The sequence below is a fragment of the Copadichromis virginalis genome, linkage group LG4 (genome assembly GCF_057382275.1).
Source record: "Copadichromis virginalis isolate Kocher_CV1m ecotype Utaka linkage group LG4, C_Virginalis_male_GT1.1, whole genome shotgun sequence".
NCBI lineage: Eukaryota > Metazoa > Chordata > Actinopteri > Cichliformes > Cichlidae > Copadichromis > Copadichromis virginalis.
In genome coordinates, this window is record NC_140621.1 from 30117087 (window position 1) to 30143968 (window position 26882).

Here is a 26882-nt window from a genome sequence, read left to right on the forward strand (position 1 = left end):
TTGTGAGACCAGCAGCCAGAAGAGCAGGAAGAAAGAAGGAGGAGGGAGAGGATTCAGAGCGAGACAAACAGTGTGGCTGCAGTCAGGAGACACAAACGGAGAGAGAGGAGGAGATACGGAGAGAAGCGAAGGTAAGAAGGCAGCTTCTGTCCACATTGATCTGTTTAACACCTTTCTGTTTTTCAGAGTGAACGTAGGGTATCAGCTGGAAGAAAGGATGCTCTGCTACCCTGTGCGAGCTCTCCTTTTCTTCCTCTGTCTGCCAGCTGACGGCACGCTGTATGTCGGGAGAGCAGAGCGCTGTAGCACTGCAGGGTGATGCAGAGAGATGGAGGAGAGAGGAAGAGGAGGGGTGTGGGGGAGGGAGGGATGGGCAGCATTATGCTCTACAGACATGAGGAAGTAAGAATAGAGAGATCAGGTGGAAGAGAAGTGGAAACAGGAAGAGATAGCAGACATCTGCCTCCGTTTTGCTGTGTAGAATTCAGGAAGTGGGTGTAGGGGGATTTAGGAGGGGGGAGCCTTTTGTGTGACAGTGTGCAGGAGCAGGAGTGTGTCAGCTGTCAACATCAGTAGTTTCCCTCCATGTTGGAGATGATATAAGTTTCTGTCTGGCCACACCCTCTGCTTGCTCCTGTGAGATGAGATTAGATGATGGGAGGTTTTTGTGGTTGCGCAGAAGTGATGGTGTGAGCCTGGGAAGTGTGTGTGTGTGTGTGTGTGTGTGTGTGTGTGTGTGTGTGTGTGTGTGTGTGAAAAACATTTTGGATGTTGGCCAAAGATGCTTAGTATTGCCTCCCATTACTGTCAGTTCAGTGGATTAGCCGTATGTGAGCGGTGTTCATTCAGCGACAAGCCAAGCCGCTCAATCATGTGCTCACCGAGATGTTGCTCTCAGCTCTATGTGTGTGTAGAGACCAGCACGGATTCTCCAGTGTGTGTGTCTGTGTGTGACTGCCTGTGTCTTTATGTGTGGAATACTGTAGTGGAGCACACACAGCTGCAGCTGTATACAGATCGAGCCTTTAACCCCCGGCATGATTCCTCTTTACAAGTTCCTCACATCCATTTTTTAGTGACATGATACAGAAATAATATACTGTAAAAGCACACTGGACAGACAGAGACCGAATGCTCCTGAAGCAGGGCTGACCCTTGCCATCTGGCAAACTGAAACAGTCTCTGAAAGGCAGCACACTTAGAACAGCTCGACCAAGCATTTGTTGCTTTAGTATCTATACCGAGGCATATTACAGCAAAGTAGACAATGCATTTTCATTAAGCACTGCTATGTTCAAGAGGGGGTTTCTAATGATTCCTACACACAGGCTTCACAGTAAGCACTGCAGCTGGCCTATTTTGTGTTGTAACATCTTCGGATATACACAGAGAGCAAGGGCATAGTCTCTGTGCACAAAAACAATAACAAGCAGCACCACGATGACTGAATGGAAATATACTGTGACAGGAATCAACAGTCTGAATGATTCCAGATAATACTGTATGAAATATATAATATTTATGATGGCAAATCAGTTCTTTGTTATTGAAAATAATTACCAAAGAGAGTTTTAGCCCTGTTTGTTGGCCTTTAATGGAAATATAATTCTGTCAGTTGCATAATGAGCAGCTTATTTCATATGTGAACAGACTCGTGTGTACCTATAAAACACCTTACCTACAAAGAACCTGGAACCTTTGAGAACAAGCAGGATATAAATTTTACATCCATACCTTCCAACTTCTGCTGGAAATCTTTTATCATACATGTCATGAAAATGCACTTTTTTTTCCTGAAAAAGCCATTATTTAAATGTCTAAAAGAAATCATGTTTTTGGAAACTGTAAATTTAGGAGGTAATAGCAACAAATTAAATAATAATTAAATAATTAAAAGAATTAAATTAATTGTTTGCGTCCTTGGAGCAGTGAAAAGTCGTCTTGTTTCCATGTAAAATTAGATTTATTATTTTAAATTGAATATATTTAAAGTAAGACTGATTTGAAACAATTTTCTTACATTTTATATTGAAAAATCTTACAAAACCCTGGATCCTTTAAAGGAAAGAGGAAAGCTCTCCCTCTGTTTCTTGCAGGAGAGCAGTGGCTGCTCTGTAGCTCTCTTAGGGCTAAGATTTTGCTGGATGAGGCGTCACAGAGACTCGAAGTGACCTGATAAAGCTCTTGGCAGTGCGCTGAGTACTTTGAGGGCCAGTGACTCTCATGGTGAACCGCCTGATATCATGCCACCCCCGGGGCTCGTGACTGAATGCAGAGGAATAAAAGGCTTGTGGACCAGCTGTGTGGTTCTAACAAAGATAAAAGATGAATCAGGACAGAAGAGAGGAAAAGTGAGAGCAGGATGTGGTGGGAGGAAGATAGAGGATGTCTGAGTATGTTGGTTGTGTGCTCACGCGGGGTGTAACCTGTTTGTTTTCTGTTAATGTGAGTATCACTTTGGATAGAAATCACTGAAATTGCTGTTTAGAATATTTTTGATTTTTAAATGTTTTATTTAAGGCAGGATTATGTTATTAAAGCAGTAATAGGAATGTTTGCATTTTAGCAAAGTCCAGAAGAATACTATATGACGAAAGCTGTTATCTGGTCAGCTGACTTTTGAGCTGTGGCTTCACCACTCCATCGTGTTTATGTGATCTGCAGTTAAGCTCTTAACTAGATTTCAAGAGACATCAAACGTCATTTTTGCTGGAACAAAGTGCAAAAAACGTAATGTCTGAGTCTATTTCTGGATCAGTGACGTTGGGCGATTTGGTGATTGTAGTCCTGCTGATGTTTTGAGCTACAACAACATGAACTCAACTGTGCAGGATTTCAGAATTCAGGGTGTGACAGAAGAGGCTGATATAAATATGCATGTTGACGGTGGATCTTCTGGCGCATTTCATACCAGGCCTCAAGATATCAAAATGAGAAGAAATTTCAGACTAAAATACATCATTACAATGCACAAGACATCACTGCAGTCTGAGGTTTTGCCCTTAAATCCACATTAAATGTTCACAATGTTGTTTAAAATCTCCACCAAGTTTACACATGTAGCAGGTTTGTTCACTCAGCATCGCTTAATGGGCTGGGTTTGAGTTGTGTTGTGAATGATACAAACTTTGACCAGAATGCTGAATGTGCAGCATAAACAGTATCTTTGGATTTGCTTTGATTAAAAATGCTTTCTTTTTTAATCAAAGCATTTTTAAAAATGCTTTTTAACCCCCGTGACCTTGAATTTGATAAGTGGAACTTTAAACTTTGTGAATTTGATGCACTGTTCGGCTGTAAACGTCTTGACAACACTGACCTTTGAGGTAGCAAAGAGTTAAAAGCAAACAGGTGTTATAAACTAATGCGTAGCATAGTATATGTAGTATGTGTACTAGCTTTTAGCTTTCTGGATTAATCCTAAGCTACTAATACTGTAAGACAGCAAATGATGATTAACTTTAACACACTGGTTCTTTAAAACCAGGTTCTATAAAACTATTGCATATAAATGATAGACATAGCCACCCATGTGTAATCCTCTAGCTTTGAGTTTGGTATTTTGACTGTCAACATATTTTTGGCAAACAAAACCTAAAAAAAAACTAAACTGCTTTAAAGACAGCTCAATACAGAACATAAAGAAAGGATCTCCATCTGTGTCTGTGTGCCTTTTAGTGCATATCCTTAAACATTAATACAATGTAAATGGAGCGTTATTGATAATCAATCAGCAGACGGTCGCTATGATGGGGTAGATTAACTACTGAAACCAAACCTGTGTTTTTACTGGAGAGCAAACATGTTTAATTCTTTTCAGTTTTTAAAGTGGGATATTTTAAAAATGCAACCCCTGAAGGAACTGAACAGCTATTTGTGGTTTTGGCTTGTGTACACAATTTTTCATCTCTGGAGGTTGCCACTTCAGCAGAGCTAGTATTTAAAAAACAGACTTTGATTAGCATAATTTTAGCAACAATCCATTTTCTAAACCAGTTAGGCAGCTGGGGGTTGTGTGGAGACTGGGGCCTATCCTAACTGCCACCAAGAGACTGGGTACCCCTGACCAGGTCACCAGTCTACCACACAGGTCTAATGAGGTGACACAGACAGCCACAAGTAATCATATCCACACCTACAGTAAATTTAAATTCAACAATTAGGTAATATGCATGCTCAGGAAGGCCTGACTTAATGAAGAAGTTAATGAAGAAAACTAGGAACCTTCTATTTACCATATAATTGCTGACATTAGTGCACATAGTAATAATGTATATTTTGATATCTTAGTGTAAATGTTTTAGCAGGAATACATATGCAGTGATTGTAACAAGAGCAGCAAAGGGAGATGCAATAAAGCACGAGCTTTTGATTGTTTGAAAGCTGCAGTTTCAATCGTCAGTTTAATTATTCAGAAACATATCACTTGGATGCAGTTTTTAGCAAATTAATCTTAAATTCATGAACACATTTTCTTTCGTGCCAAGTCGCTTTTGTTTTTGGATTTTGACATTGTGCGTGTTGGGGATAACAAATGATCTGAACAGATCCTTCTAATTACCAATAAAAGGCAAACATTCATGTAACATGCTGTAAGCTGCTGAAACAGCAAGTTCTAAACTGAGTCAAATATTTGGAAACAAACGTCAAGCTCCAGGATCCTGCACACATAGCAAGTTCTACATACCCGGGATATCTTTCCATTATTTGGAATCACTTACCGCTACACGGTAGATCAAGATACGCAGTCACACTAAGCTGGTCATCAACTTACTTTGCCAACCCAGGGCTTTCTGATCTTAGGTATGAAAGTAACACAGCTGCTTCAGATAAATCTACATGTGAGCGCAAAAACACTATATAGTAGCTAAGTGTTAAAAGAACTGTATAAACGCATGGTTATGCTTTAAAAGTTTTGGTCAGTAAAACAGAAAAAGAACTATTATGTTAATAAAAATTCGGCCTGTTTGATGGCAGGAAGAAAAGCTGGCAAAAATCCTAATTTTGTGAGTAAACAAACTTATCAACATTCCAATTATTATGACAAGGAAAACTCAAGTACGCCATTAAATTCATTCTTAAATTTGCATAAGACAGTTTTGTTTTGTTTTCCTTCCAGCTGGAGCCCAGGTCGTGTTTAACTGAGAGCGAGTAAGAACTAACAATTAATAAATAACACAATTCAAATATAGGCTTAGTTAATGTTCAATTGATATAATAGCTAATAATTAATAATAATCCAGTAACTATCCATGCACAAAGGTCTGAAAGATCTGACACTATTTTCTGAAGTAAGGGGTGATGTCATACTTGGTGATAGCTAATCTCTAGCAATAATAATAGTAATTATAATATAAGTTATCATGGCAGTGTAACCTGGTAAGAGCCCTGAAATTTTCTGGATAAAACAAAATCCTGGTTTGTGGTACAGGCCTCAGATCAAGTATCAATCTTTGTATGCTAATGAACCCAACAATAGTCATCACATATCAGTTTAGTTACATGTTTTGTTTTACAGTGTTTTTAAGGTCACTGTGAAGTTGTTCACAACCTTTTCCAAGTCAATTTAAACAAAAAACAAGCCCCTCTAAAACCCACTGTGTTCCACCATCAGCACTAATAGATGAGCTTGCAGGTGAACGCTGAGTATTTAGCAGCTGCAGAATTAGATATTTCCCAAAGCAGAAACCCCAAATCATCAAAAGAAAAAAAATGCAGTCAGTTTAAAGGAGATTTGTGGATTTTTGGATCTGTATTTTTTAGTTTTTTTTAGTTTTATTATCAGACACTGGAAGTAAAAGTGAAGTAAAATCTCCAGTATGTCTGCGCGTTCAGTTTTGCCTGAGTCAGGCTGCAGAGTAGGAACTTAATTATTGATCCCACTTGCGGGAACTTTTCACTAAAGTAGCTTGGCTGCCTCCATGAGATGTTTGCTACATGGTGTCATGGCCATTGTTGCTGTTCTGACTTCTGAAGTGGTCCAAATCACACACAAAAGAAACAAAAAAATCAAAAGGAGACAGTGATAAAAGCTAAAAATGATAAAGACATCTAATCAAATGTGCAGGACTGACCCTGTAATTCTCTACAAGCATCAATACTTAAGCACAGTCTAACCATATATTTAATATAAATGAACTGCTTGCTCATTACAAAGGAGGATATTAAATTTTCATCAAGTAGAAGATAGTTGTGAGGAGATGAGAGGAAACCTTTAAAGCATTCTTTGATGTAAAAATGTATCAGTGAAAACAGTGACCACTAAAGCCAGTCTATCATTCCTAGAAACACAGAACTGGCATTTTGTTTTCTTCCTGTGAGTTAAGAAGTAAAATCTAGCTGACATAGTTAATAACAAAAGGTTGTCTCTTGTGTTGACAGTACAGAAAACAGTGCAGCCCCCTCCCTCTCTGCCTCCCCCACCTCCTGTAATATCATCTCTGTTCATTATTCATGAGCTCGCTGCTGTCTCTGCTGAAGTTAATCAAATTCTGATTGTGAACCATCAAAGGCCTTGAATAGATTTAAAAAATGCTTTAGGAGGAGTGAGACAGAAAGAAGAAGCAAAAGAGGCAAAGATGATCACACTTGCAGAGATTCAAGATCTCTCTGTACATAACAACATAATTCCAATTTCTAGATGCATGGCCCAGGTGCACATGTCAAAATACAGACGGAAACAGAAGATCCGTGTTCAGGTGTGATTTATTTAACTGTAAGAACAGCGCAGATGAAGAGAAACTGAGCCAGCTGCAGCTTGTTGATGTTGCTCTGTCCTAATTCAAGAAGTCTTCACTTGCGTGCTGCATATCAGTGATGATATATTTAGGTTACAGACCCTAAGAATACACTGCTGCTCTGTTAGCACACAGGAATGAATGCTGTTCTATGTCACTGCAGACTCACCTAATGACCACGGGTTGGCCACTGTAGTAATCCACCGCTTTGAATTGAATGCTCATCGCAACGTGCTAACATCCTCACTATGGTCACTGTTGGTGTGACTACCTGGTTTTATATTAGCATATATCCTATAGCATTAGCATTTACATTTTCTAATAGTGCTAAAGACAATTTTAAGTCTTTTTGTTGCAGTTTTGCCACAGTTTGAAGGGTTTAATTGTATTGCTAAGATATTACACTGTAAAATCGAATTAGGTGTGAGTATTGCAATAAATAAATAAACACGCAAGCTTGTTGTATTAGAAAAACTAAAGTACAGTTTACTTTAGATATTTAAGTTACGGTAGTACTTAGAATAACTTTATTATTTTGAGTGACGATACAAAATGAAGTAGTAAAGCTAACACAATAATTTTAAGTTCAGGGAACCTAAAGGAAAGCTTTGGAGTAACTCAGCTTTTGAGTACATGACACAAATTCAAGCCAGTTTAATCACTAGCCCTATATGACAAGCTTGTTAACTTTCCACTGAAAGAATTCTAGTACTCTTTCTATCAATATAAACATTAAATAAAAAATAATGTAAATCTAAAAATACATTTAGAACACTCACCAGGCTCAGTCGATGGCACTAGAACTTTTATTGCCACAAGTACTTCAGCCAAGATTCAAAACTGGATCGATCTAGTGAAGAATAAATAATTATATTTCCATTATTACTGCAGCAAAAACAAAGATATATATATTTAACCAGGAAGACTAATCTGTCTCTGAACACTGAACAAGATCCAGCTCTCTAAAAAACGTTATATCTCACCTCTGCTCTAAGCTCCTTATCCCCTTGTATTTCTAATCTTAGACTTGCTATTCATCACCTGTCCTCTAGTGACTACTGCTGAGGCCCAGTCACTCCACCGCCCAGCCTCCACCTTATGTCAGTTGACCCAAACTGGACTGGATGGATCCTCAGCCTGGATTTTGAAAATCCACCTGCTAATTTTAGCTTACTGCTTTCACCCCACTGGCTACTGTTAAACCTGCCTCTGGAAATCCACTGCTTCACACCTGTTTCTTCAATGTGACTGAGATTATACGGTAAAAAAAAAAACAGCTAACATGCTGTGCTAACAGTACAGAAGCCAACGTTACTTCTTGGATTTATTTTCACTGACTGGATTTGTGGGTTGTGTATGTTTAGAAAAACACATTGCTTAGGTGTTACTACTTTTAAAGTATGATCATCTTTGATAGGTAGACAGACAGATTGATATATGGATTGATATTAGGGCCTCATACTGTGAGATATAGGCCTACTGTGTAAAGTGTTATTTATGCAAACAGTGAGAAAAAAAACAAAGGAAATATGAAAATTAAACTCTATCTTCTAATTTGCCATTTCCTGACATGACTAAAAGAAGTCCCAGAGTTCATAAATGTCCAACATAACTATGAGAAACAACTGAAAATACTAATACTCTTTGTTAATGTTTTAGCCACAGACTGCGGTTTTGGCTTTGCTGCAGTTTTCTGTTGTTCTGTCATCAGATTACAGTGTGACATGAGTGACTCTGTGGGTTTTTTTTGTTTTGTTTTGTTCATATTGATCCAGGTTTCCAAGTGAGGAAATATGGAGAATATTGAATCAAGTGACAAAGTTATTGATTGGCTGGGACTGCAATAATGCGGCAGTCTGTGCTGGGCTTACACTAAATAGATCTTTGAGTCACTCACAGGTCTGAATACTGAAGAGTGCTGCCTTCGTTTGTTACTTTAACTTTTCATTTAGCCCTGAGAATCCCAACTAAAGTTGTTGCGCTCATCTGTCTCATTTATGATGGTAAATTCCTCAAGACAAACTGGGATAAGCACTGCTTGTTTTGTTTTTAATTAAAATAAGCCTCAGTTGTTCTGAATTATATTAAAAGACTTGTGACAATAGATGGCTTTTGGTTTTTATATCACTGAAATTATTCCTTCAAGCAAGGAAGGGTGGCTCTTTTTTATGCAGCAAGGAGGACAGATTTACAACAGCATAGTGTACTGTAAATATGTGATAGGCATCCCTTCGAGTCCTCGTATCAGCAGCTTCTTCCTTAGAGGTTTGACACACTGCTTGTTTCACACAGGTTTGTGCCAGAGTATCCCACTCTGCTCGTTTCACACATACCAACACAAGCTCAGACAGCCTAATGAGAGTCGGTGTGATTAATAGTACCAGCAGTGACTGTTTATCTTAGTAGTACTGCCCTATAATGCGAGCAGACGTTCAGATCCACACCTACACATTCACAGATGAGGTAACTACACTGCAAAATGGAAATTGCAACCCCGATTTATTGCTTAAAGTAGAAAAGAGGATGAAGTACAGCTATAATTACCAAACATGGGTTTCTAGGTACGTCAATCCTACATGCTCACACACAAACACACCCTTGCATTAATTTTTTTAGGAAGAAAGAAATTCTTTTTTTTAATCACTCAATTAAACTTCTCGGAAAGCAACCGCCAGAGTCCAAGTGGAAGTGTGAGGAAATACTACTTATATTTTCTCCCCTCCCAGGTTTCCCCTCCTCACCTCACTGACCCATGAAAGAAGCCATGCCGGTTCTCACAGCAGGAGCGGGTAAGAAAAGCGAGCGCAGATGCTCAACACATACTGTCCATACTGCTCAAGGCTAGCTGTGCCCCATCTGTTCATGCTAATATACATGATGGATTTTCTAATTCATGTCCTGTGCAGGGCTACATGAAACGTTGGCCCTGCTGACCTCTCAGCTGCGGCCAGATGCCAACCACAAAGAGGACATGGTGTTCCTCAAAGATGTCTTCAGTGAGAGGAGTTTGGGATACCTGATGAAGGTGAGGAATTATGATTCTTGTGAGGATGGTTCAAGCTTTACAAATGATAACTTGTAATATAATTATTTGGATAACTAATTTCTAAATTGAAACATCTATTATTTGTTTATGCAGTAAAGGTTTATTTTCTTTTTTTTGGATTACTACCTGACTTCATGGAACAGGAAATTGGTATCTAGTTTCTTTGTGAAACGGTGCAACTACAGTAGCATCATGCCAAAATGCTCCCAATGTCTTTATAGTCTGTCTATAGGTCTACAGATGGCATAATTTTATAAAAACAAAACAAAACTCAAAACAAATCCTAAAATTTGATCATTTTGATGTGCACGATAATAAAAGTGCAGAATTTGGAAATAAAACCAGATCACACAGCTTTCATCGGAGGTCTGCTCTTCATGGAAGTATGCTCCTGACATAAAATAAGCATCTGAAGACATTTGATCTCAATTATATGAGCATTCAGTCTGAATCAAAAGCATATACCAGTTATTTTTTTATTTGGCTTACTTTCGATGTGGTAGGTCATTCTACTTGTAACATATTACAGCGATGGGTAGAATAGTCAGGATTATGTACACTGACCATAGACTGTAGATAAAAGATGGACATAGTTTCCCATAATGCAGTGCATCAAACTGGCTTTTAGCCATTCTTTCTACTGACATACAGAGGGTGACTGTTTTGGTTGTATAAAAGTACTTGGTAAAAGGATCCAACTCACTTGATCTATGATCTCCATAAAGGCTAAAGCAAGGTACACTTTAGGGCAGGGTTGGTGGAACTCCAGGCCTCAAGGGCCAGTGTCCTGCAGGTTTTAGATCTGACCCTGGGTCATCACACCTGAATAAAATGACTAATTCATTACCAGGCCTCTGGAGAACTTCAAGACATGTAATTTAGCTATTTAAATCAGCTGTTGGATCAAGGACATGTCTAAAACCTGTAGGACTTTGGCCCTTGAGGCCTGGAGTTCCCCCACCCCTGCTTTAGGGCATGGATACCTTGGACAAGTTGGTTCAGAACTTGAACCAATCATGGTGGCTGTGTTCATTTGTTGTTGTTTTTTATATCTAGTTGATTTGAGCCCAGCGGATTTATGCTTATGTTTTGTGGCTGTTGGAAAAGAATGGCATGAAGCTGATACATGTTATGGAATATCATATTACTGTACTTCACCTTTTGGCCTAACTATGCAGCACTTTATTAAAATTCTTCCTTCTATACACTGATTGTGTTTTTTCCTAGATTCACGAGAAGCTGAGACAGTATGAGAGACAGAGCCCAACACCTGTCCTCCACAGTGCTTCCTCTCTGGCAGAGGATGTAAGTTCCTCACACAAACACACGCACGCACGCACGCACACACACATACTGTAAATTACTTTTCCACTTGGGCACAGCATTCAGTCACCATGAGTTAGCTCCGACAGAGAAGCAATGTGGGTATGAAAAGTGAATTTTAATGTTCTCAAAGTGCTGAATCATCCCAGTGCTCCTCTAATGAAACTCCATATCCTGCTGCCCTGTTGCTCTCACCAGTTATCAGAAGAGCAAACTGCTGACCCTAGGTGCTTTCCACTTATCTTTCCCACTCTGCATCTCTGAATCTGTCTTCTGTTGTTCTACAATAAACTGTGTGTGTTACTAGTATACACATCCAGAGTTCATGTGTATTGGGATTGGCAGGTGGCAGAGGAGCTACAGAGTGGTTCGATGAGCACAGAGGAGAAGGAGCTGCTGAATTTGCTACTTTCCCCTCATCTTAAGGTAAACACATTTTCAATTAGTGGAGATTTTGTGGCAGTGACACACAAACTCTGATTTCATTCACTTCCTGTTGTGCTGGGTTGTTTCACTTGCACTCATATCAAACTGAAAATTCATTTCTGATGCAGTTCACAAGCTCGGGCAGATGTCAGACTGCTTTGTGTGCTTCCCGACAGCTGAACGTCAGCACTGTAATCTCAGCATGTATGTTTTCTGTCCCATCAGGCTGTTCTGTCAGTGCATGACACTGTAGCTCAGAAGAACTTTGACCCTGTTCTGCCACCGCTGCCGGACGACTTTGAGGACGATCTGGAAGAGGAATCTGTAAAGATTGTCAGGCTGGTAAAGAACAAAGAACCTCTGGTGAGTTGTGACGTAAAGTCGAGAGTGGGAATGAAACTAGAGAGCCTTCAAGAGAAGCAGATGAAACAGGAAAGGATTATGGGACGGAGACCTTTGGCCTCTTCTGCTAATGGAGTTGTTACTTCTTTGTACTCTAGGGAGCCACCATCAGGCGTGACGAAGCCACTGGAGCAGTGATAGTGGCTCGGATAATGAGGGGAGGTGCAGCTGATCGAAGTGGTAAAATGCTGTTCATTTTCTAAAAGCTTGTATATCTTATAACTACTATAACAATATCTGTGGTACCAGCCTATGAGCAAGAGGATGTTATATGATTATCAGGGGAGAAACTAAGAGCATTTTTTAAAGGTTCTCTATTTTTATTTTCAAATAAAGATCTATCACGTTATAAATTTAATCAACAATCAATTCACAAGAAGAAGAATTACTTTTATAAATGATGTCAGTATCTGTCTTTATAAAACCAACAATTGAGTAAAAGTGTACTCTTTGCTGCGTTTCTGTTGTTTTTAATAGTCAGAAAAGGGGAAACTGTCATGAAGAAAAACAGGCCCAGCATGAAACCAAACTGCTGTTGCAGTAATGTAGCGTAGCCTTGACCCAGCATGATGCCTCAAGAGCCTCCTGATTTTTACAGTGGTGTGGCTTCAGTTTTCTTCTTGCAACCAGCGAGAAGGAGATAAATAATTTCATTAAAATAAGCCAAGAAAACTTGATGTTCTAATGAACCCTCTGGTAGAAAGATTGCATCAGGACAAAACATTCAGCACAGTTGTTGGAAAAGCAAAAACCTCTTCATTAGTAAGTCATCGTGTACAACGTGCAGTGGTTACACCAGGAAAATATAAACTACAGAATGAAAGTAAGCAGTGAGTAATCTTTTTTTCTTGCTGTCAAGTGATGAAAAAATGCTCATCAGTATAATATCGTGGGCTCTGTGCTTCTATCCTGAGGGAGAAATATATCGACCCCCCTTCTCTCGTGCTCTTTGGTCGCATTGTTGTGGCTGCAGATAAACAGATCGCAGCCGAGGACAGAAGCTGCTCGTATCTGAGGATCTAACAACAGCGCTGATCTTAAGATACAAATGCTAAACCCCACAGACCCGGGAAGCACACTGAAGTCTCTTTGAACATCATTGATGTTTCTGCCAGCTCATCCAGCATGTACGCTCTTCACAGGTTTGGTGCATGTAGGAGATGAGCTGAGGGAGGTGAACGGGGTCTCTGTGATCCACAAGAGGCCTGATGAGATCAGTCAGTTGTTGGTAAGATGGACAGAAGGACATGTGAATGTTGGAATAACTCCACTAAAAAAACAAATGTCTTTTATCCATTAAAAATAAAGTTCACTGCAAGTTGACAGTTAAGCGTATTATATTTCAGTGTTTGTCTTTAATGTAAGGATGCAGTCATAATCTTCCCATGCTCTTGTTTATTTGTGATCCAGTCCCAGTCCCAGGGCTCCATCACTCTAAAGATAATCCCCGCTATTAAAGAGGAGGACCGGCTGAAGGAGAGCAAGGTGAGATAAAGTATGATGGATGGATGGGTTTCCTCTGATCTGCACTCAGTATTCAGAGTGTGCAAGGGAGAGAAAAAACAAAAAATGAAACACCTTTTATTGCGCTACGATTTACACTGAACAAAAATATCCATGCGACGATGTGTTGCACTGCATGAGGCAAATGGTGGTCACACCAGATACTGACCGGTTCTGGGTCCCCAGACCCCCAATAGCGCAAAGAACTGCACATTCCAGGGTGGCCTTTTGTTGTGGGCAGTCTGAGGTACACCTGTGCACTACTCATGATGTCAGATCAGCATCCTGATGTGGCACACCTGTGAGGTGGGATGGATTACCTCAATATAGCAGATGTGCCCACTACCACACATTTGGACTGATTTGTGACCACTGTTTGGGAGGGATGGTTATATTGTGTATCTGGAATGAATTTTAGGTCTCTACGTCCATCCCATGGGGAATGGGAGCAAAAACAAAAGTGTTGCGTTTATATTTTTGTTCAGTGTACATAATATTCAGTCTTTGTGTGAACTGCTGAAAGTCCAAATCCAAGGAGATTTCAAATGTGGTTTTTGGCATTTAAGCAACGACAGTGTCTGTTTACACTGAATAAAACATGAAAGATGGTAACCCTGTGGTAACCCCATTTAATTTCAGCAAATAATATTTATATTATATTTAAATTTTTAAATATAATTGTGGTACAATCACCTTCTCACTTTGCCCTGTGTTTTACATCCAGGACACTCTGCTCAGATAACTCTAAACCCTAAAATATGGTGTTTCCACCACCTTGTGCATTTGACTCCAGGTGTATATGAGAGCCTTGTTTGACTACATCCCCTTGGAAGACAAGGCCACACCCTGCCAGGAGGCGGGACTTCCCTTTAAACGAGGAGACATCATTCAGGTTGTGACGCAGGATGACCCCACTTGGTGGCAGGCCAAGCGTGTGGGAGACAGCAACCTGCGTGCTGGACTCATCCCATCCAAACAGTTTCAGGAGAGGTGAGAACGCTTAGAAGAAGGTCTTGTCTTCACAATTAAAATGAGCCTGATGTCACAGAAGCTGAACGGTTCACCCATACACCAACGGATATTTATTTTACCCAGACAATAATCTTTTAAATCCACATTCATGTGTTCCACTTTAAAGGGTCAACTGTGATTAGATAGAGCATCAGATCATTGTGGTATAAATTTAGTTGAAACTCTGACTTGAATAGGCATGCGCTGAAACTCTAAGTGTCAAAATTGCTGTTAAAATGATCTCAGCTGATCTCCAGCCAAACACCGCAGCATCTGGTGGATTAATAACCATAGCTTAAACACTGAGAGAGATATGGTTCAGAACTACCTAAAATTGTTTTTTTTTTTCATGTTTGGGACAAACCGATTAGGGTAAAACTGGATTACATTGATTGTCACTGAACAAAAGTGGCATGAGCTCAGGTCTGCTCATCAGGGATGGATTACTGAATAGGCCCAGATGTCTTTTTGTAGTGATTGTTGCCATTTCTTGCTGGATAGGCTGGATAGTCCAATCACAAAGTAAGCACAAAAAATGTGCAAACTGCTGTCTTATTTGTCTCTGCCCTCATAATAAAGCCATCCATCCATGTGTTGTATATTCCTCTGCCTTTTCAGATTCACGTCTTTTAGTCCTGACAGTCCCCCCTTACTTTTTGCTTACTCTCTTTCTGCCTTTATCGTCTCTGGTTCTTTGTTCCACTGCACACTTCCCCAGGCGACTGGCCTACAGGATGAAAATGGGCACACTCCCGAATCCAAAATCCCCTAAAAAGTCTCTCTGTAAGTTTCTGCTTCCTAGGATTTCAGTGCATCTTTTTATAGTAACAATTTATGACTGACACTATCTCTCACTATCAGCTCTCCATTCTCTACTGTGATTATATTGTTTCACTGGCTTTCATTTTTCTAACCTTTTTTTGGTTATTAATTAGAACTCTCACAGCCATTAGTATCAACTGTACATTCCCTAAATGCTGCAGTGTAGACAGGTTTTGAAAAAAAGATTAGAGTTGGAGGGGAAGAAAGACACTGGGAGGGATCACACATATGAATTAATCTCTTTCATGTTCAGTCCATCTGGCCAGTAAGCAGGCTGCAAATTCAGCTTAACTCAGACTCTGTAACAACAGTCGTCCAGTGGGAAACAAAGCCCTGTTAATATGCTGCGCTTCTCACTTTTCCAGTTGATACTATAGTGGATTCATGTAAACAGCCAGGTGAGTGGATGATGTGAGCGGTGGCTCTTCGTGGCACATAAGCTGCAGGCGATCCGATTAGGCGGGAGCTGCGTGGAGACAACAAGAGCTTAGCAATATGGCAACTAGCCCTGCTATGCTGCACAGCAGCAAACCTGCGAGGTCTCTTCTGTCTCAGCCTCCATCCACACTCCCCCAGCTCTCTTTATTAATTCCACCCAATCCCAGCAGGGGCTTTAACATGCGGGTCCCCCTCCTCGTCTCAGAGTGACGTCAGTTTAAGGCCAATCTCCTAAATTTAGACTAGCTTTCCTCTGTAACAAATTTCCAACGTTCCTAGAGATTATCAGCACAAAATAATTTTTACTTTAACCGTGCTTAACATGTTACTCTGCCCTTCACTGCTGCATCAGATGATCCAGGATGTGATAAAGGTTGGTATATGTGCAGCCACAAACACAGCAAAACAACCAAACACAAACTACAGAGTAATATTGCCGTTTGTGTGCATATTCGTGTGTGTGTGTGTGTGTGTGTGTGTGTGTGTAAAGCTTGCATGTGTGCTACTGGGGTGTGCATTTGGGATTTCTACAGCTTCCAGCTTAATTCCTTCCCTCCTACCATTAGTTACCAGACCAGAATAGAGATTCTTTGTGTGGCTAGTTTGAGTGTGTACGTGTGTGTGTGTGTGTGTTTCTTTTGTATCAGGTAAGGTGCAGGCAGAACAGCATCCCTGGAGACTTTCGTCTAGCAGAGATTGTTGAATAGAACAATACCTCCACCCCTCTCTTGCATCAACCTCACCTCTTATTATCTGTCTTTTGTTTTTCCATATTTGTCTTTACATGAACGTTTCCTGTTCCCCTTTAGTCTATTAAAGAAGCGTAGAAAGCACACATTTTGCTTAGGAATTACAGATGGGTTTGTATAGGCAGTTTGTACACAAGCTGCACATCTTTGGGGACACAGAGCTTGTTTGCGTGTGTGTACACAGAGATCTGTCTAATAGCTGACTCACATACAGATGTAGAGCCATCTCTCTTCTCTCCCTTCTACTTAAATCTCTTTATCAAGCCTTTGTTTAGTGGCTGTTGCCTCTAACAGCACATCTTCATCATCTCTTGGCTGCCCTTCCACTCTCTCCTCCTGCTGTCTGCCTGCCTGCCTGTTGCCCGTTGGGCCCTGCTTCCCCTCTACAGCTACCATGGCCCGCCCACCCCTTTCTTAAACTCTTCCACAACCCTTATTCCTCAACTCTTCCAGGTCTCTTACCCTATGCTTACCCCCCTCTTTTCCCTGCTTGCCTCCCTACAGAGGACTGTGACTGTGAGGGCTATTTCAATGGACAGTACATAGGTGAGAGTGTGCACATCTTTCTCCACCTCCTTCTCCCTATCTGCTCTGTGCCTGCTGCAGCCTGGCTGTGTGCTGGTTCCCTGGGTGCTTTGGGCTGGGGGCCAAAATAACTGCTTGGAAGGTTGTCTCTTCGGGGGCCAGGGTTGAGGGATAAGAGCAAGGGTGAAGGTTTTGAAAGTTCAAAAAAGATGGTTTTCACAGCAGTCCAAGAAATTAGATGAGGGTCAGTGATTCATTTCTGATAGCTGAAGAGACGGTAGATATGCATGTGAGTGAGACACTTAACTGCTACAGTGTAAAGTGAGGAAGGGCAAAGGAAAGTGTAGGGAGTACCGTCTCACACTCACAGCAGGTGTTAGTAACAGAGTTGCCTCTTTGAAGACTCCACTGAATAATTAGTTAGGAGAGAGTTTAGGGATGCATCACTGTGTCAGCTCCTGTGGTGCAGACTGTACAGTTCTACATTATGCAAAACAAGTTATTATTTTGTTAGAAATTTCCTGAAGGAAAAAAGAGAAAACAGCTCGCTACTTGGTGCTGTTTAAAGCACAACTTTCGATTTCAAGCTACTGTGCTTCCACAGCATCTCTTTCAATGTCATGGAAGGACAATTTGAAAAATCCACATTCAGGTGGGGGATTTTTTTGCACATTGTTAATTGGACGTTTATCCATAAAATCACTGGTCACTTTGTTAGTGCTATTGCTGGGTTGGACCCCTTTGGCCTTAATTCTTCAGCGGAATAAAAATGAACAAGGAGCTGCAAACATACCAGCAATATTGGTTCATATTAACATGATGGCATCACATCATTGTTGTTCCAGATTTGTTGGCTGCATCTCCATGATGTGAGTCTCTCATTCCATCACATCTAAAAAAGTGCTCTAATGCCTCTGGAACTGGGAACAGTGGAGGCCAGGTCAAGAATCCAGTTTTAGATTATTTCAGCTTTTTGGCATGATATGTTTTGCTGCTGGAAGCAGCCAGAAGATGTGTACACTGTGCGGATAGACGGAGGATATGGTGTTTAAATGATGCTCATTTGGTACTAAATTAGATTTGGGATCCCCTACACCCTTACATTACCAACATCCTCCTTATTTAAGGCCGGATGGCTCCATGGTTTCATGTTTATGCCAAATTCTGACCTTAGCATCCTAATGTCAGATGCCAGTTTTACTAAGCCCATGTCACTTCCAGCTTCACCTTCCTGGTCTTAGCTAACAGAAGTGGCACCCAGTGTGGTCTTCTGCTGCTGCAGTCCATCTACTTCAAGGCTAAAAGTGCTGTGCATTCAGATATGCTCTTCTGCATACCTTTGGTTATAACGAGTGGTTATTTGAGCTAATGTTGCTTTTCTATTAGCACAAACCAGTCTGACAATTCTTCTTTAACGTCTTGCATCAACGAGACATTTTGTCCCAGACAACTGCAGCTCACTGGATATTTTCTCTCTGTAAACTCAGGAGATGTTTGTGTGAGAAAATCCCAATAGATCAGCTCTTTCTGGTATACTCAGACCACCTTTAATCCCCGTTCTGGTGCTCGGTTTGAACTTCAGCAGGTCGTCTTGAGCACGTCAACATGCCAAAATGTTTTGACCAATTAGATATTTGGTTTAACGACCAGTTGAAGTAGAGTACCTAACAAAGTGGCCGGTGAGTGTTTTTTGCAAATGTAACACTGACATAACATGAAAAAAAAGTAGTGCAAAAAATAATTGTGTAACTTTTATTTTTTTACTATATCTTTACCTCAGTAGGACTTAAATTCAACAAATGTGCTGGTTTTGTTCTTGCCTTTATTATTACTTTTATCATTATTATTATTATTATTATTCACTAAATACTGAAACTGTTAGAGAAAGATTTTTTTACTTGATATAAGTATAAATGAACTCCTAGCATACTGAGCTGGCTAATGTGTAGCATATAGTTCAATAATACAAATCTATAAAATAATCTAATAGCTAACGACAAAGTAGTTTATAAAATGTTGCTTACTGTATTTAAATGGACAACTAGGCCAAAGGTATGTTGCAATAAGCAATCTTTACTAACGTTACGCTTTGGAAGAGGGCAAAAAAGGAGTCCCCAATTTTCTTCCTGTGCTCTTTAGCCTTCCGCTGACCTTCACTCCCTCACCCTTCTTTAACCCAGCCTGACCCCTCATCTGCTCCCCCATCCTGTGAGCTGCTGTAATAAGTGTGACAACAAGGAGCGATCTAAACACAGCCCTTTCTCACTGTAACACAAAATACTTCAGTAAACAGTATTTGTGCTTCCCGTTAACCTGCTTGGAGCTGTTAAACCCTTCCCATTCTCATCCCTCCCCCCACCGCCTTCACCTTGCAGTGTTTGGATCCCCTTAAACCTGCCCCTCCCTCCTGCCCTGCATCTAACTAACTGTCCCTGCTGCTCTGGTTGGTGCACTGCTTACCCCTACCCTCAGAATCAACCCCTTCCCCCATCCTCTCCCCACCCACGAGGGCCCTGCTGCGTTGGACGCATTGCACACTCAACCAGGCACGTTTGTTGCTTGTTCACCCTGTGTGGAGGTGTGAGGCTGGGTTGTGTGATGCTCTAACGCCAGTTATAGTCTCTCCTAAGTGTAAAGCAGTGGCGCCCTCCTGTGGCCAGGTGTTTTCCTGGGAATTTTATTCAGGTACAGTGCCCGGCTCATTCCTGCAGGTACACATCACTGACAGGGGAGGATACAGACAGTCCTGATCATGGGAGATCCAGTCTTTTCCTTTTAACGTGGCGTCTCCCAGGGCCAGGTTGTCCTGTCTGTCCTGCCTCAGCACTGTAGCCTTGTTGAAAGCAGCATGCTTTTTCTTAATACATAAAAGCAAAATGGTATTTACATTGGGTCACTAAAATCAGTTTTTAAATGCGAAAATTATCAAAATATGTAATATAACAGACTTTCACCTAATATATTTACTGTCAGCTGCATGTGATCCAATTTTTAGTTTAAGCATGACATCCAATTGGCTTCTACTTACAGTATATCTCACACTATCAAATATTAGAATTGATATATTAAATATATTTGATATATAATATATATATATAATATTATATATCAAATATTTAACTATTTGCACTTTCAATAGGATAGATCTATATTCATCCATGTGCACTCTATACAAAGGTTTTTAATGCATGATCTGTGGGTTGGTCTTTAATTTATCCAAAAGGTGTTTGTCCACAACTTTATCAAACTGCTGTGCACTAGTAAATGTTGTCGTACATCTGACCAAAGACCTCTTGTTTTCTGTTTCTTCTTCCTTCCCATCTGTGACCTCACTGTAGCTGGTTTGCGGAGGAGTTTCCGCCTGAGTCGTAAAGACAGGCAGGGATCATCAGGAGAGGGTTCTGATCCTGGAGAACCAGAGTTCCTGACCTATGAGGAGGTGACCCGCTATCAGCAGAGGCCAAATGAAAGGCCCCGCTTGGTGGTTCTGATTGGTAAGACTGAAAAGCACAAAAGGACTCCTTTGATGATTGCGACATCTAGTGGACTACAACTTGTGTTACAACATGCTGTCCTTTTGTTCACATGTATATTCACCATCTGTTTCCGAAAGGTTCTCTTGGAGCAAGAATTAATGAACTCAAACAGAGGGTGATTGCTGAAAACCCACATCGTTATGCAGTAGCTGTACCGCGTGAGTCACTCCACATTTTACACTTGCCTAAATGAATCGCCAAAACTCTAGAAATATCACTAAAGTACTCCTGTGTTCCCACAGATACAACCAGACCCAAGAAGCCGCATGAGAAGGATGGTGTAGAGTACCACTTTGTCACCAAACAGCAGTTTGATGCAGATGTTTTGAACAACAAGTATGTTTCCGTTGAATCCATGTTGAGTCGTGCAAGTTTGGTTTATTGTGTCTTTAAGAAAAGGTTTAATTCTTGCTGCACAGGTTCATAGAGCACGGTGAATACAAGGAGAACCAATACGGCACCAGTATCGAGGCTATCCGCTCTGTGCAGGCCAAGAATAAGATGTGTATAGTAGATGTGCAGCCTGAGGTAAGGGTCACATTACAGAGAACATCCTGTTTAATGTTCATCCAAAGAATCCACTGTCATAACATGTCACAATGAGTTACTTAGTCTGCAGGCAGCAGCACTTTACTGAGTACCTGAGTGGGCAGGGGCAGGCAGTCATGTCAGGCCTGCTCACCAAGCTGTTGACTTTGCTTCTTCCCAGCTCCTTCCTGACCTCTGTTTTCTCTGTTTGATGTAAACCTTCCACTACTCCAGGCTCTAAAGAGGCTACGGACATCGGAGTTCAAGCCTTATGTGATATTCGTCAAGCCTCGTGTTCCTGAGAGCAGACGTCGTCGCAGTGCAGCCACCTCCCCAGGAGGGGGCGAGCATGGCCGCATTACAGTGAGCCATGTTTCTCTAAGCAGTAACAGACGTCCTGTTAAAAGTTTCTTTTTAAATGTAGTTGGGCCTGTCATGCATTCTTTTGCTTAATAGATCAAAAGTATTGCACAATTCTTATCAACTCACAAGCTTTGTAAATACGCAGCAATCTCATTATACAAATGTACTATAGAATATCACTCCTGGAGCATTAAGCCAGTGCAAAACTGATGTGACACAAAAGATAGAAAATGATCACTAACATCAATATATATTAGCGTATTTTTTCAAAGGACACTATCAATCCACAACATCCACTGTAAAGACAAGAAAATTCTTTAATTGCCTTTCTTCAACAGGATGAAGACCTTCAGGAGATGCGTCAGTCTGCCATTCAGATTGATCAGCAGTATGGACACCTAGTGGACCGTGTCCTGATCAAGGAGGACTCGGCCAGTGCTTGTGCAGAACTGCGAGGTATTTTGGAGAGGCTGGAGAGAGAGTCCTTCTGGGTGCCTCTCAGCTGGGTGCGGACCTAAGCTTACCAACGCACTCCACAAATCGTTCCAGAAGAACTTCACAGTCTGTTCACCAAACCCTGCACTGGTCCTCTCCCAGAGAGCTGATATTCTTCTCTTCTCTAAAGGCCTGCTGGCCAGCCTTGGAGTCTGCTGAACTTCCTCTACATAGTCCTCTGAATGCTACAGGGCTGGTCAGTCAGCCAAAAATCGAGGCACCAAAGGGAGAGAATGATGTCAGAGGAATACCTCAGTTTTAAAGCAGGTTGGTTATTTAGCCCAAAAGTCACAGTCTTACTTCCTCAAACAATCACTACTTTGTCTTGTCATATTTATTCAGGTTTTGATTTCAATTTATTTAGTTCAAAGACAAGGATGGAAATTGTAGTTTTAAATGTTTGGTACTGCTCTCTTTTTTTAAACAGTCCCATATTTTTTCAACAGGTTCTCCAAAAGATTTCCACAGTTTAGACTGGCCAAAACAAACAAAAAAAAAAACCCCAGCTTAATAATAGATAAAAAAAAATGTATTTGTTAAGCTTGGAAAGAGTTTATAAAGTTAGGAAAAGCAAGGTTTTCATTCATGCAGAAATAAACCTTCAGGAAAATTGGATGTTAAGCAGAAAATATAGATTTACATAGTGGCAACCTTCCAAACAGTTATTTTGGCCCCCTCAGCCTAAAGGTTTACCCTCTTACATTGAGTTATTTTTATAGCCCCTTCTACATTCACTTTTCCTTCATCTTAAGTTGGATAAATGAAGTTTGCTGCCCACAAGGCTTCCACAGATAGAAAACAGAGGAAGCCCCGGCAGATAATTAGGTGGATCACAGCTCTACTGTATATGACCTCTTAAGAGCTGGCTGTCTTAAAAAATAATAATGGTAAATGGCCTGTATTTGTATTGCGCCTTACTAGTCCCTAAGGACCCCAAAGCGCTTTACACATTCAGTCATCCACCCATTCACACACACATTCACACACTGGTGATGGCAAGCTACATTGTAGCCACAGCCACCCTGGGGCGCACTGACGGAGGTGAGGCTGCCGAACACTGGTGCCAGTGTTCGGCACTGGTCACCAGTAATGATAATGATGATTTCTTAGAAAGACTGAAAACACGTTTGATTAGATGGGACGTGACTGTGCTGTGTGTCAAGAATGGTTTAAGTTGGTTTGAAATGATTACATTTTAGCAGTTATGTTTAAATGATAGAGTATCTTGTAGTTTATTGTGAGGCTGAAATACAAAAAAATAATTCCCAGCACAGGTGACAATTACAAAGAGACATCCAAGTTAATAACAGGTGGCAGAAATGAATGAATGCTTATCTTTGACAAATGACTCTTTGATGCCTGGCACTTCATAATTAAACTGCAGTTTTAATAAAAGTGATGAATACTGATATCAGCTAATAGACTTTTTCATCTTGAAGAAAATGTGGAGTTTCTCATTAACTGCAGCTGTTCTGGTAATTTATAGCAAACTAGTTACTTTGTTGAAAATATGGGACTCGTTAAAAAAAGCATAGCCCAAATGTTTTACTCCTCAAACTATTGCACTTCTAGCTGAGTGTGTCAGGTTTGGTCTCCCACTCAAAGGATTGCTCAGTCAGTCAGTTTATTGTGACTCCTGTTGGAGTACCTTTTGGTAGCATGTTTCTTAATTTCAAAGCTTTATTCAACTCAATGCCAATTGCAGAATGCTTCCTGTTTATTCCTACTGCTCATGCATCATGTAAAGTATAATCACACAGTGACCAGAACAAAATAAATACACGCAAAGTTAAGTGACTATCATTTGACACTAATGCATTCTTTTCACGCAAACAAAAACAAAACAAAATAATCAAACGGAATGTGAAAAAAGTATTTTCTACAAGAGTTTGTTTTTAAGAAATGCATGAAAAAAACTGATCATTTAACCGCAGTTGTAAATACTGTAAAAGTTACTCCTCTCGTGCCAACGAAAGATCTCGTAGCACTTCAATGCAACCTGTTTACCTTGGATCCCTGGGAACCCACATGAGTTTGTGTGTAAAATGATGTTGTGCACAAAGTCTGTGTGGATGGATGTCAGAGTGTGTTTACATGCACCAATCTGTGATGCTCCTTTACATGCAGAAATGGATTTTGTAGAGTTTTCTTGCAGATATCTGTATTTTTGACTGCAGAAGTGATGAGTACTCATTTGTTTTTTCATTACTGTTGTAATGTTGCGCTGAAAGACACTGTGTCCGGAAAATCTGAATTAGAACAGAACCAGTTTTTTTATTGAGTCAGAAAATAAGCAGGCTAGCCATCATTTCACCTTCTTTACTATGATGTCATTTTCTACTTCATCTGCTTCAAGTCATACAAATCTGAATTTGACAGTTCACATATCAATATTTTATATATCATACTTTGAGCTCTTCCAATATAAAGACCTATATAAAGTCTAAAATGGATTTAATCCGAACGTCAATGAAAGAAAAGGGTCAAGTTATTATTTTAATTACCAGCACTCATAATTTCTCAGCTGTATTTTAACATTTCCCTCCACTGGTTGTGAAAACATCTAGCCCAGTTTTTAATAGGCAAAAGCAAAATTCAATTACTAAGTCTTCCAAAGTAAATTCTCTTATAAAATTACCTCAGCTTATGATGATTTCTGGTAAAACACAAGGCAACTTTGTAAAAGAAATACTTCAGTAAGCTAACTAAGAGGACCCAGAACAACAGACTGTACATAAAAGATAGACATAGCCACTGACAGGCATAGGGATGGATATGACTGAGAACACTAAAGCTTAAATTACATCATGCTTCATCTTTTTTAATTCAAATGTGACCCTAATCTACAAAAATGAACATAAAGATGTGTTAATGAAAATCTGAAACTAACGACTGAGAGTATTAAGTAATATGAAAACTGTTACAAGCTATTAAATAAAAAGGAACGGGGCAGTTTTATTTGAACTCTATTGTGCCCCCTCCTTATCATTAGAAAACATTCATTGACTCTATACGCGAAACAATTTTCACTTAGAAGGAGAACCAGTGTACAGAAGGGGAATAACACCCAAAAGCTGTTTGTATCATTCTAAGACAGGCCTGAAAAATATCAACCTGTCCTTAAATGACACAAAATCAGAAAACCAATCAGACACTCAGACTGTGTCTCACTGGTGATTACAAAAAGAAATGACTGGTTGGAGAAAATTTCAGATAAACTGTCACTACTAGACTGGGATTTGATTGAATGTAAGTGTCTGTATGTGTGGTAAAAAAAACTAAGCAGCTTCCAGAACCCTTCTGTCTTTTTTTATGCAATGAAATAATGTTTTTGATTGTTTTATGTGCTATATGAACCAAGAAACCTAGAATGTTGAGTTTGTATCCTGACATGTACAAAGTGCCATAATAAAGCTAGCTGATTCAAACTTTCAGTGTTTATTTAAATACAGTTTGGTGGGTTTTGCTTTTAGTGCTACAGCTTGCACTGACATTTTTAATGTCAAAATGTTGAATGTGTGCGTTTACCTGTCACTCACTCTCTTTAGTGCCAGTGCAATCTACAACACTGCCAGGAGTCCTGCCTTTGGTCCCAAAGAGCTCTCAACACATCGCATTTGTATTCTATCACCACTGTTTCTCTGGTGTTCTGATAAGTGGAGAGATTACTGTCACGGTGATAAATAAGTTGAAAACAAGCTAAGGTCCTGGAAAGGAATTTAAATGCAGTTCACCAGAACCTGAGCACCATCATTTCCATTCCTATGATGTGGCAGTGGAACTCAGGAACTAGAGATGTGCGTGATCATCAATCTAATGAAGCAGTTGAGCATAATGTTGATTAGAAAATCAAATATTTATTACAATGATGACAGTTTCTTTTTATGTGACGAAAACTGGAATTTTAAACACAGTATCCTCATTTCCGTCAGCAGTTGCACACTTCATTTGAATGACCAGTCATTTATTATAATTTAAGAACTGTCCTTGTGGGCCAGTGGAGAACGGCACCGCCTATCAACAATAACAATAAAGATATCACAAAAAAATACAACGTTAACTTCAAGCTGCACTAATCATTTTCTCTAATAAAGGCTATCACAAAATCACTTTTAGTATCTAAATGAGAGTTACAGTTTTTGATGAGCCTGTGTGGGAAAATCCCAGGAGATCAGCAGTTTCCTTTTCTTGTGTACATACCTAAATGCATTTCATTTCTGCTATCTCAATGGTTCTTAAAGTGTGGTACGCTTACCACTGGTGGTACTTGGGCTCCCTCTAGTTGTATGCGGGAAATCTGCCCCCATTATTTTAAGATTAAATAATATACCATGTTCTGATTAAGGGATTTCTGAAAAATTAAAACATACAGCTCTGCTATCACTTCTGACATAAATGAAGACAGAAAACTAAACAGCAGTGATGTTTGTAGGGTTACTGAAGTTGGGCTAGCTGGTATATAATGATGTGCAATGTGGTGGCTAGCTACCAGTGGTGGGAATAACGGCGTTACTTTTTTCAGTAATGAGTAATCTAACTAATTACTATTCCTATAGTTACAACGCCGTTACAGTTACTAATAAGAAAATGTGGTCTGTTACTATTTTTCAACAAACAGACGGTTAAAGCTGTGTTCAGCTCACCGCATCTTATATCAGTTGCACGGAAGTAGCTGTAAGTAATCTGGACGCTACAGCTTTAAGTAGCTGCGAGCGCTCCCGCGGACGGTAATCACGATCACTGTCTAGCACAACACCTGGAGCTAAGGGGGCAAAACAATCGAGTGCTGCTGTTTGACTGAGGAAGAATAAAGTAGGCGTGGTAAGCCAATCACATGGCCACTTAAAGACAAAGCAACAAGATATACCAGTTTTTAAATTGTGTTGATAGGCCACGTAAAACCAGAGTCATGATAAACAATATATATGCGGCGTTTTTTCCTCAATAGTTTCATCACGTTTACTGTCTGACAGTGCAG

At 40.2% G+C, this 26882-nt stretch overlaps 1 protein-coding gene across 3 annotated transcripts; it reads left to right on the top strand.

The window, feature by feature from the left end:
• On the top strand, nucleotides 1–25332 carry mpp3a (MAGUK p55 scaffold protein 3a). 3 transcript variants are annotated; one of them, XM_085454839.1, is made up of 20 exons: nucleotides 1–131; nucleotides 9464–9526; nucleotides 9644–9762; nucleotides 11011–11088; nucleotides 11452–11532; nucleotides 11758–11895; nucleotides 12033–12114; nucleotides 13077–13162; nucleotides 13345–13419; nucleotides 14231–14427; nucleotides 15167–15231; nucleotides 16061–16081; nucleotides 16962–17003; nucleotides 19602–19667; nucleotides 20321–20476; nucleotides 20596–20676; nucleotides 20761–20854; nucleotides 20938–21046; nucleotides 21281–21409; nucleotides 21748–25332. In XM_085454839.1, exons 2-20 carry the CDS (start codon nucleotides 9490–9492, stop codon nucleotides 21925–21927), a joined length of 1836 nt encoding a protein of 611 aa, XP_085310965.1. In that variant the 5' UTR covers nucleotides 1–131; nucleotides 9464–9489; the 3' UTR covers nucleotides 21928–25332. The 3 variants fall into 3 exon arrangements, with proteins under 3 accessions (XP_085310965.1, XP_085310966.1, XP_085310967.1); XM_085454840.1 differs by lacking the exon at nucleotides 19602–19667; XM_085454841.1 differs by lacking the exons at nucleotides 16962–17003; nucleotides 19602–19667.
• Nucleotides 25333–26882: the final 1550 nt, after the last annotated feature.